Source organism: Bos mutus, chromosome 26 (genome assembly GCF_027580195.1).
Source record: "Bos mutus isolate GX-2022 chromosome 26, NWIPB_WYAK_1.1, whole genome shotgun sequence".
In the NCBI taxonomy this organism is placed as follows: domain Eukaryota; kingdom Metazoa; phylum Chordata; class Mammalia; order Artiodactyla; family Bovidae; genus Bos; species Bos mutus.
In genome coordinates this window covers 17,831,791-17,843,863 of record NC_091642.1, presented here as the reverse complement: position 1 = coordinate 17,843,863, position 12,073 = coordinate 17,831,791, and the positions used below count along the sequence as shown (strand labels likewise).

At 43.4% G+C, this 12,073-nt stretch overlaps 1 protein-coding gene across 1 annotated transcript in view; it reads left to right on the top strand.

Annotated features, from left to right (window-relative positions):
• The window catches only part of CASP7 (caspase 7), a 42,015-nt gene extending 35,889 nt beyond the window's left edge, over nucleotides 1-6,126 (top strand). The window contains exons 5-7 of the mRNA XM_005888653.3: nucleotides 820-995; nucleotides 1,548-1,677; nucleotides 4,296-6,126. Of these exons, the coding sequence (XP_005888715.1) occupies nucleotides 820-995; nucleotides 1,548-1,677; nucleotides 4,296-4,519 (530 nt within the window). The 3' untranslated portion in view covers nucleotides 4,520-6,126. The remainder of the gene's footprint in view (nucleotides 1-819; nucleotides 996-1,547; nucleotides 1,678-4,295) is intronic.
• The last annotated feature ends 5,947 nt before the right edge of the window (nucleotides 6,127-12,073 follow it).

The window sequence follows — 12,073 nt, the reverse complement described above, 5'->3', positions numbered from 1 at the left end:
GATCCCCTGGAGGAGGGCATGGCAACCCACTCCAGTATTCTTGCCTGGAGAATCCCATGGACAGAGGAACCTGGTGGGCTACAGTTCATGGGATCTCAAAGAGTCGGGCACGACTGAGCGACTAACTCTTTCTTTTCTTTTCAGTAAAAGTAATGCATTCACCTTGTTTGGCAACCACCACCACCTACCTCCAGAAGAACTCTTTTCATCTTGCACAACTGAAACTCTGTCCCCATTAAACCCTAAGGCCCCGTTTCCCCTCCCCTCAGCCCCTGGTAACCACCATTCTGCTTTCTGCCTTGTGAACCTGATTACCCTAGGAACCTCATATACGTGAAATCATAGGGCCTCTCTTCTTTAGTCAGAGTCTTGTTTCACTTAGTGTGTTTTATTTTCTTTAACAAATACTTGCTTGATACTCATGTGGTCTGCTTTGCAAATACCAACCCATTTAATGGGTAGCTCCATTTTACAGACAAGAAAACCAAGACACAAAATGGTTAAGCAGCTTGCCCAGTGTCACAGACCTAACCAAGGCCCCAGCCTTCAGCAGCCCAATATGCTGTCCCAGAAGCTGCCTGAAGCCCGCTTGCCTGTGGGATTCTCTTCCACATGAGGCAGCCTTGTTCTGGTTTCAGACTCAGTGGGAATTCTAGAATTCTCCCTCTAACCTCTCCTCAGTGTCATACAGGGTGCTCCTCCACCCTCTGCCTGTCCCTCTTCGTCAGTGGCAGCCGCCAGACTGGAAGGGAATAGAACGTCTGAGGTCCCACACCCAGGAGTCATATTTTAACTTTTCAATGTATCGATGGCTTGCAGCTTCTGAAGAAGACCACAGAAATTCAGCCTGCTTCGCCTGCATCTTATTAAGCCATGGAGAAGAAAATTTAATTTATGGAACAGATGGCAAGACAGCAATAAAGGACTTGACAGCCCATTTTAGGGGGGATCGATGCAAAACCCTGTTAGAGAAACCCAAACTCTTCTTCATTCAGGTAATCCCTTTTCAGAGTCTATAGAGAGACTTCCCTGGTAGTCCAGTGGCTAAGACTCTGCTCTCCCAGTGCCGGGGGCCCAGGTTCAATCCCTGGTCGGGGAACTGGATCCCACGTGTCATAATTAAGTGCAACTAAGCTGCAATTAAGACCCAGCACAGACAAATACATTAATTTTCTTTAAGTATTAAAATAATTTAAAAAAACGAAGTCAATAGAAATGAAAAAAGATTACAGAGTGACTTGGCTTGTATCATTTTTTACAAATCTACATGCTGTTTCCATTGGGGTATGCAAATTTAGGTTGTATTTTTCTACCTCTAATGCTTGGCATCTGTATTTGCATTAGATCACAAATTATCTTAGTTTAAGACATTATAGTCTTTTTAGTTGCTCTGCTTGCTAATTCAACACATCTTCAGATTATCTTGGACATCGTTGTGTTGCTGGTACATGCCAAGCACAGTTCTAAGACTGCAGTGGGATACAGCTGTGAATAGCACACATGTTCCTATTTTCAGCTTCATGCAGCCATCTCTGCTTTGATTTTAGGCTTGCCGGGGAACAGAGCTCGATGACGGGATCCAGGCCGACTCGGGACCTATCAATGACACTGATGCTAATCCCCGTTATAAGATCCCAGTTGAAGCCGACTTTCTCTTTGCCTATTCCACAGTTCCAGGTATCAAGTCCCTTGTCTGCTAACCACACCATGCATCCCACCTTTGAAATGGAGACTTGGAGCTCTGTTAGTTTCCTATTGCTGCAGTGATAAATTGCGGCGAACATGGTGGCTGAACACACACAAATGTATTACCTTACAGTTCCACTGGTCAGAATTCCAGAATGGGCAGCAGTTCCTTCTAGAGACTGTAGGGGGCGCAAATCCACAGCCTTGCTTTCCCAGCATGGTTAGAACTGCCTGCATCCCTTGGCCTGTGGCCCCCTTCCTCCAGCTTCAAAGCCAGCAGCCTCATACCTGACTCTCCTTCCATCCTTAACGTTCTTTCTGACCCTCTTATAAGGGCTCCTGTGGTTAGATTAGTCCTGTCTGGATAATCCCAGGGTAATTTCTCTATCTTGTTTCCTTGACCTCAGCCCCATCTGTGAAGTGCTCTAGGGCAGCAGTTCCCAGCCTTTTCGGCACCAGGGACATGATTCATGGAAAATAGGTTTTCCATGGACCAGGGTGGGGATGGACAGTTTCCAGATGATTCAAGCACATTGCATGTATTGTGCACTTTATTTCTATTATTATTACATCAGCTCCACCTCAGGTCATCAGGCATTAGATCCTGAGGACCCCTACTTTATGCCATGAGCATTTCTGAGGGCCACTGTTCTGCTTACCATGGGGATATTGTCACTTTTCTCTCCAAAAGAAAGCTGAATTCTCTCATTTATGATTGTTATTATTATTGGTAATTGTAAGAACAAGCGTGTCTATGGCACCTATTTACTGAGTGTTTTTCATGTCTTTTACCCTGAAATAATTCTGTAGTAGTTAGGAGGGGTGTTACTTCTGTCCTCATTTTACAGATAGAAAAAAAAAAAAAATTGAGCTTGAGTAAGTTTAAGTGACCTGCCCAGGGTCATATAGAGATTTTCATACATAATAGAGTCATTTAGCTCAGACCAGGATTCCTTTATACAGTAGCCTGTAAACAAGCACCAGAAATGTCAGCAGCAACCAAGCCTCCCTCTTGCTTGGGTTTGCCTGAGCAAGTTCAGTGAAGTTCCATTGTTTGGGGTTAAAAACCATCACTCAGAATTCTCCCATCTGCGGTAGTAGTTTGTCAAGTGCTTGGTATAGAAGTACTGGTTACAGTAAGTTGGCTGTTGTGTTTGGAAAACCAGCTCTGGAAAGATGTACAAATGGGATTTTGTGAGAATGGAAACTTCACAAGTTTTAAGAATCCTGTAAAAAAGAAATTTGGTTCCTGCCCTTGAGAGGAAGGCAGAGTCATGGGAGCATGTAGTTGTGCAATCCAACCTGTCAGTCGAGTTGGAGGGGCCCTAAGCCAGGTCCTGGCAGAACTGAAGGAAGAAGGGTGGATCTAAGGGTGAATTCTAGGGAGGCAGGTGAGAGAGGCTTCCGAAGAAAGAAATTCTGTAACCGAGTCTTAAAAAATCAAATAACAGGAGGAAGGTTGAAATGGCTTATCAGACAGAGTGCCCGGGGCAGGTGGCTCAGTGCATTGGTAAAACTCAAGAGCCGGACCACAGGGTGTGTTAGTCTTTTCAGGCAGCTCTAATGTAAGTCCACAGGCTGAGGAGCAGAAGTTCATTTTTCACAGTTCTGGAGGTTGAGATCAAGGTGCCAGGCATTGTGGCTTCTGATGAGAGCTGCTACCCTAGCTTGTAGACCACTGCCTCTTCACTGACGTGGCCCAGGGAGGGGAGAGAGGCCATAGCACAGGATATGACTGGCATGCTGTTGTTGTTGTTCATTAGCCAAGTTGTGTCCAACTGTTCACGACCCCATGGACTGCAGGACTGGGCATGAACAAGGTTCAAACCTAGATAGGGCTAAGCAGCCTAAATTTCACCCTTATATAGAAGGAGCTGTTTTAGGTAAGAGAGGGATGTTGACTTAAAAAATATTCACAACCTAAAACTTGAGAGTTATGTTTTATTACATGGAAATTTTTAGGACTTAAGCCCAGGAGATAGCATCTCAAGTAATCTTGGGAGAACTCCAAGGAGACAAGGGAAGGAGCCAGGTTATATAGAAGTTTTGCAACAAAAGGGCAGGTAGTTTGAACATCAAAAGGTTATTGTTAATTAAAGAAAACCAGATAACCCAAATTAATGTAGTGCTTCTCTATGTATGGGAAGAGGCAAGAGTCTGAACTGCCTGAAATCACTGCTTTCATATGCATCAACTACTGGGGCCAGTATCCTGTGTTTTTCACAACCTGAGCTCCCTTGAGGCTCACCATCGGGAGTGGCTGCAGTCTGCCGGCTGCCGGATCACAGGTATTCTTCTCCTTCCTGAGTGCCCTTTGGGCTCACCAGCTCACATTGGAGAGCTGCAGTCACTGATGGCTGTGACATCCTCGTTTACTGATATGGCAGGAAATATTCCATTTCTCAGGGACAACATGAGATTTGTGTTTTAGAATGATTCCCTGGAGTACAGAGTTTGGAGAACACATATCCAGTATGGGTAAGTGGGCACTGATGTTATTTCAGAAGAGCGCATGTGAAGGCCCCAATCACAGACAGCTCCTTCTGGGTAGTGAGCAAAGCAGCAGCCAGGTCAGCTGACATCATCTCCTTTCTCTTCTCCCATTGAAGGCTATTATTCATGGAGGAACCCAGGGAGTGGCTCCTGGTTTGTGCAGGCCCTCTGCTCCATCCTGAATGAGCATGGGAAGAGCCTGGAGATCTTGCAGATCCTCACCCGGGTGAATGACAGGGTGGCCAGGCACTTTGAATCCCAGTCTGATGACCCACGCTTCCACGAGAAGAAGCAGATTCCATGTGTGGTCTCCATGCTCACCAAGGAACTCTACTTCTGAAGATAATTCATTCCAGGGGTGCATTCCAGCTGAGAAACTATGGATCATTTGTTGATGAATCAGAAATTTTTTTTGTAATGCTCTTAAAAGATCCAGAAATTCTAAAAGATTTTAATTTCAGGAAAATTATTGATTCAATGGGAAAGAAACTCTCTGGTGCTGTCTTACGGTCTCTGAATTTTCAGAGACTTTTTTTTTTTTACATTGTTATCCATTTGATGACTTTTTCTCTTAAGATTCATTTTGTCTGTCTTTCTCCTTGTTGTCGCACTTAGTACATACAACAAAAATGACCTCTGCAAGTGACTTTTGACTGTGTCCACCATAACTGGTGGTGACTTTGGAAGACTGTCAGAGTCATATTCGTAGTGGCAAAGAGAGTCTTGACAAAAAACAGCCAAAGGGATATTCATTCGCCTATATTGCAGAAAGTGGAATATCGAATGCAGTTTGAGTGAATTTTTCATTGACTTAGGGAAGATTCTTGTGCAAAAATTCCCAGATATGTTAAGAGGCAGGAAAAAATAAAATGATTCTAATATGTAGCAGTCGGGATCCAGTCAAGAAAACGGAAACCATTCTAGGTATTTCAGTAGAGAGAATTTAATAGAGGAAATTGACATACGTAGATGATGAAAGAGAAGATAAATGAAAGGAAGCTGTAACCCAGGTGGCACTAGTGATGAAGAATGCGCCTGCCAACGCAGGAAAGGTAAGAGACTCGGGTTCAATCCCTGAGTCAGGAAGATCCCCTGGAGGAGGGCATGGCAACCCACTCCAGTACTCTTGCCTGGAGAATCCCATGAACAGAGGAGCCTGGTGGGCTATAGGCCATAGAGTCACAGAGTCAGACACGACAGAGGTGACCTAACATGCACGTGCGTTGTCACATAGGCTTATGAGGAGGTGCGGTTCCTTAAGTCCAGAAACTGGGATCCTGCACAGGAGCTGGAACCATGGTGGGGCTGCCTGGTGGGAGCTAGACCGCCCAGGAGTTGCAGGAAATGAAGCAATGGCAGGGACAAAGCCACTGCCCACCATGAAACAACACCAGATGAGTCAGACCTGGAAGAATTCCTCATTTTTTCCACCTCTCCTCCTGCCCTGTAATCTTCCTTCAACACCTTACCCTTCCAGCTCTACCTGGAAGCCATCTGGCAAGGGTCCTTGGAAATGTGATTTCCTGCAATACAGAGCATAGCCAGGCATAGTGAGGCAGAGAAGGAACGAGAAATGGTTATGGGCCTGGTTCACAATGTGAACAGAAGGAATTCTATTCCCTGTGTTCAGCGATTCATCCATTCAGTAATTTATTCATTGAGTTGTCAGACAATCTGTGCGTTACCTACTATGTGCAAAATCATCTGTTTTAGCTTTATAATCTACCTGGAACTTTTTAGGTTATTCCAAGCTTTATTCAGAGTAAATTTTTGTGACCTCTAATTCTCTAAATGGAGAAAGGTTTATGGTGAAAATGTTTGCCCTGTGTTTTCAAGGTGGTGTTCTCTTTTGAATTCTTGATAAATTACTGTTTTATTTTGCCTAGTAACTTGTTAACAAGTGTTTATATTTATTGATTAAAATGTGGTTAATTCCTAATCTGCTCATTTGCTTTCCTTTTGAAGTTTTGTTTTGTTTTTTATGGCAGTTGGAAAATGAGAAAACAGGATAAGAACTGACTCTATGACTTGACCTCAACACAGAACGTAATTCATGATTTCTTTTGAAGCTAGGACACTAATAAAACAACAAGTAAATCATCACTTAGGAAGCTGAAAATTTTCACATAAACGGTTAATGAACCTGTAAAGCTATTTGTGATGGACCGGCATTTATTAATTTGGCAACAAAATCAGATCGTGTAAAAGTATCTTCTTTCAACGAAAGAACTAATTTAAGGCCAGTTTCTTAGACTTGCCCCTGGTTTCCTGCCATCTAAAATATACCAAATGTTCAAAACATAAGTGGTGATCATGAATCAAAAAAATCAACAAGCATCTACCCCACTGTTCTCAGAATTCACTGGCTGTTCTTTGGGAAATAGGCCATCCTATTAAAGTTCCCTATCTTAGAATATGCCCAAGTGCATTGTAATTTGAAGTAAAAATCATGGCACTCTAGTTATTTGCCTTGTAATCTTCATTAAATAGGCAGACGTGATCAGCATTAATGTCAGCATTAATTTTTTGTTTTTTAGTTCTCTGAGCAGTCATAGGTATTAAGTTTATAAATTATGAATATTACCTCATGCTCCTTAGTCCCAAGATATAAATCACTGTTAGAAAATAGCCTTTGTCTTGGAGTACATCATGGGGCAGATGCTCTCATTTACCAAGATCAGAAATCCTATCCCAAGTTGTTTATGTGTTCATACCCATCTCCGTTCTTAAACTTTTTGATCTTTTTATAATCTGAAATTCTGATGAAAAATTACTCTAAAGGAGAACTCAATCCTGGTGAATACACATTCCTGGTTATTGTTACTTAGAGTCCAAGCTTCCTCCTTGCAAAAATACCAAGCAGAGTGCTGACGTCTATGAGGAAGATGCTTCCCTTGGCATCATGGGCTCAAGTCTGGGTTTCTGTTTGCTTTTTCTCAAGATGCCACTGGCCTATTTTAAGTACCAGCTTTAGGCTCTGCCCTGAGCTTTTTCCTCTGAGCAAACTTCCATAAACCATCATAAGCTGATTATATTTGTAAATTGCCCAAAATAGGTCTCTCTACTAGGATGCAGTGTATTCAGCACGGTTTAAGACCTCAAGGAAACCGAGAAAGAAGATAATGTTCACTGAAAGGACATGGACACTGGTTGACAAATCCTTTCTCTTGTCCAGCCTTGCAGTGCATCACCCGAAATCTTTGGACTAGATACTCTGGGCACCACGGATTGCCTCTTGACTTCCTAGGAACACACCCTTCTGTCTGGCTTTCCATCTGGCAGGTTCTTTTCCATCAGATGTCTGGACAGGTGAGAAGCTGTGGTGGTCACCAAATTAAAGCAGCAGCAATGCATCTGTGTCTTTAGGCAGGGACACAAAGGGGCTACCAGTAGCCCCAAGTAGCACGCATGTCCGAAGGAAAGTTATCCTTCAGAGTTCTGCAAAGAACTTCAGAGCTCTTTGCAAAAATATGCAAAGTCAAAAGGTTCTTTTACACTGTTTTGCCTTATAAATGTTTTTGCCTTGTAAATACAAGGTCTGTGCCCCGCAACATCCACATGCCCTGGGGGCTTGTCAGAAATGCAGAATCCCAGGCCCTGCTTCAGACATGTTCAGCAAGAACCTGCATTTTAACCAGAGCCCCAGGGGATCCACATGCATGTGGCAGTTTGAGAAACTCAGGTTTGACGGCAAGGACCACTTGTTTACACGTTTTGCTTCCCCTGTGCACTGAAGCTGGAGCTTCATAATACTTTTCTGTTGTTCAGTCACTAAGTCGTGTCTGGCTCTTTGTGACCCCATGGACTGCAGCACACCAGGCTACTCTGTCCTCCACTGTCTCCCAGAGGTTGCTCATATTCACATCCAATGAGTCAGTGATGCTATCTAACCGCCTCATCCTCTGCTGCCCACTTCTCCTTTTGCCTTCAGTCTTTCCCAGCATCAGGGACTTTTCCAATGAGTTGGCTCTTTGCATCAGGTGGCCAAAGTATTGGAACTTCAGCTTCAGCATCAGTCTTTCCAATGAATATTAAGGGTTGATTTCAGGGAACGGCTACTCTCTCCAGTATTGTGGCCTGGAGAACCCCATGGGGTCACAAAGAGTCAGACATGACTGAGCCACTTTCACTTTCACTTTCCTTTAGGATTGACTGATTTGATCTCCTTGCTGTCTAAGGGACTCTCAAGAGTCTTCTCCAGCACCACAATTTGAAAGCATCAATTCTGTGGCGCTCAGCATTCTTCATAGTCCAGCTCTTACATCCATACATGACTATTGGAAAAACCATAGCTTTGAGTATACAGACATTTGTCAGGAAAGTGATGTCTTTACTTTTTAATATGCTGTCTAGGTTTGTCATAGCTTTCCTTCCAAGGAGCAAGTGTATTTTAATGTCCTGGCTCACAGATGATTTCTTTTAGGATTGACTGGTTTGGTCTCCTTGTAGTCCAAGGGACTCCCAAGAGTCTTCTCTAGCACCATATGCCTAAAAAGAATTCATGAAAGAACATAACATGTTTTGGAGCTTTCACAGAAGACATGTTTCAAGCATGTTTTAATCTTCAGCAAAATCTTCTTGTAAAATTATATGATGCCATTAATCTCCATGGTATACTTTCTATGCCCATCTCCATTTTAAGTGAGCCTTCTGCTGAATGATACAATAAGATTGTTTACACGTTCTCAAAATGTTTGAGAATGTGAATTGCAGGCTTTAAAATGTCTTTCATAGACTGAATGGGATTAAGGGAGCCATTCTTTGCATGGTTTTGTCACAGGCACAGATTGTTGTGCACTGAAACCACAGATCCTTTCTCTTCCCACCTGTCCTCCCAGTTGAGAGAATAATTGCCTCTCCCTGCCAGTGTGCCCTCAGGCCATAGATCACCCTTGATATATTTCAGTACTTTGTTTTGGGTCAGATAGTAAATAATTCTGATTCATAAATCATTAGCACAGACACACCAAGCACACATTTGGAAGGTCCCAGCCAGCGCCACAGTATTGGTGTGGACATGGAAACACCATTAGCTTGCAAGTTCATGCTTGTCTAACCGTCTAAAAGTACATGATCAACACCTGAAAAGCCAAAAGCCAGATATGATGAGTTGACTTTAGCGTGAAGTTTGGTTTATATAAATATTAATGACAGTACAATTTTCTAATAAATTTGTTTTAAGCATTTAAAGCCAACCTGTGTCAAAGGATTTACATTTGGAAGGCACTTGGGCTTATAAAAGCAGGAATACAAGCCAGGCATTTCTTGAGCTTTGATGGCCAGATCCAGGTAGATGGCATGAGGTTCAGAAGGAATTTGGTAGAAAGGGAGGTAGAAACAGTCTGATAGGTTTGGCCTAAACTGCTAGTTCCAGGGAGTTGCCAGCTGGCCTAGTGGTTTGCAACTCCATGCTTTCACTGCTGTGGCCTTAAGTTCAGTCCCTGGCAGGGGAACTGAGATCCCACAAGCTGTGCAGCACAGCCAAAGAATAAAAACAAAATAAAATAAGTTGCTAGTTCCAGCTTCAGTTGTTTGAGGCATATCAGTGCTCACAGCATCAAATTCTTTCTTATGAGCCAGCATTAGCAGAGGTGCTTTTAACCATCAGTATTTAGAAACTTGGCTCTGGATGCTTCCCTGGTAGTCCAGTGGTTGAGAATTTGCCTTGCAATGCAAGGGACACCAGATCCATCCCTGGTCCAGGAGTACCCCATGTGCCACAGAGCAACTAAGCCTGTGTGCCACAACTACCAAGCCCACATGCTCCAACTACTGAACCCCACATGCCTAGAGTCCATGCTCTGAAACAAGAGAAGCCACCACAGTGAGAAGTCCGTGCCCCCGCAACGAGAGTTGCATTCCAGAGAAAACTTGTGTGCTGCAACAAAGACCTACCACAGCAAAAAAAAAAAGGTGGTAAATAAATAATAAATAGACCTTTGAAATAAAGAAAGAAACTTGGCTCTGAGTCCCATTAAAAGATAAACTGAGGCAAACTAAAATTTTAGGAATTTATTTAAGCCAAAGGGGAAGTGGTTAGAAGTGCTCCCTAAATGGAGCTGGGGAAAATCTTTTACAGGGAAAAAGTGGAAGCAAAGTAAGGAAATTATTGATTGGCTGTAGCTTAAACCCAGGTTGGCTGTGATTGGTTGCCCTTAGCTTTCTCTTTCCTGAACTTGAGATGTTTATAGGCTTAGATTTTGATTTGCTTATGTCGGTGCAGCAGCAGTCACTCAGTTGCTCAGTCGTGTCTGACTCTGCGTGACCCCATGGACTGCAGCACTCCAGGCTTTCCTGTCCTTCAATATCTCCTGGAGTTTGCTCAAACACTTGTCCATTGAATTGGTGATACCATCCAACCATCTCATTCTCTGTCGCCCCCTTCTCCTCCTGCCCTCAGTCTTTCCCAGCGTCAGAATCTTTTCCAATGAGTCTGCTCTTCGTATCAGGTGGCCAGTGTATTGGAGCTTCAGCTTCAGCATTAGTTTTTCCAATGAATATTCAGGGTTGATTTCCTTTAGGATTGACTGGTTTGATCTCCTTGCTGTCCAACAGACTCTCAAGAGTCTTCTCCAGCACCACGGTTCAAAAGCATCAATTCTTCGGTGCTCAGCCTTCTTTATGGTCCAACTCTCATATCCATACATGACTACTGGAAAAACCATAGCTTTGATTTTATGAACCATTATTGGCAAAGTGATATCTCTGATTTTTAATGTGCTCTCTAGGTTTGTCTGAGGTCTCCCAAGTACAGGCATTACACCAAACATTGATTTATACAGCAAACATTTAAAGAGCACTGCTAAATCCCAGCGGAGAAGGCAATGGCACCCCACTCCCATCTATGGGTCGCACAGAGTCAGACACAACTGAAGCAACTTAGCAGCAGCAGCAGCTAAATCCCAGATGTTTTATTAGGGGTGCAGATAAAAAGATGGCCAAGAAATGATACTTACCCCAGAGGAGGCCAAGAAATCACTCCAGTAAAATAGTGACTTATTTTTGTTTATTAGCTGAGCTGTGCATTCATTACTCTGGAGTATAGGTGAAGAGGTGTCCCTCTGCCTAGGGATTCAGAGGGGTTCCCGGAGGATATATATAACTCTCTTCCACTTTATCCTCCCAACAAGGCTGAGAGGAGGCAGCAGACACAGGAAACAAAGGTCAGCAGGTAGAAAATGTTTACTTTCACTTCAGTTCAGTTCAGTTGCTCAGTCGTGTCCGACTCTTTGCAACAACACGGACTGCAGCACTCTAGGCTTCCCTGTCCATCACCAACTCCCAGAGTTCACTCAAACTCATGTTCATTGAGTCAGTGATGCCATCCAACCTTCTCATCCTCTGTCTTCCCCTTCTCCTCCCGCCTTCAATCTTTGCAGCATCAGGGTCTTTTCCAATGAGTTGTTTCTTCGCATCAGGTGGCATAAGTATTGGAGTTTCAGCTTCAGTATCAGTCCTTCCAATGAATATTCAGGACTGATTTCCTTTAGGATGGACTGGTTGGATCTCCTTGCAGTCCAAGAGACTCTCAAGAGTCTTCTCCAACACCACAGTTCAAAAGCATCAATTCTTCAGTGCTCAGCTTTCTTTACTGTAGCGATTCTCAAGTATTAGGTGCCTGAGAACCCTGGAGGATCTGTGTTTGAAGCAGTTTCTTGCACCCCACTTCACTTCCATTGTAATTCAGTATTTCTGGGTTGGAGACCAAGAATGTGCACATTTAACAAAAGTGCCTGGAGATTCTGATGTAGGTGGTCCGAGGACAGTGTGCTTTATACTGATATTAAAAGATTCCCTTGCAGATCAGCATGAGTGGCAGTAAAACCTCAATTAAACATCTAGGAAAAACCATGAAAGGTTCAGCCATTCATGGGCTATAATCATATCTGGTGAC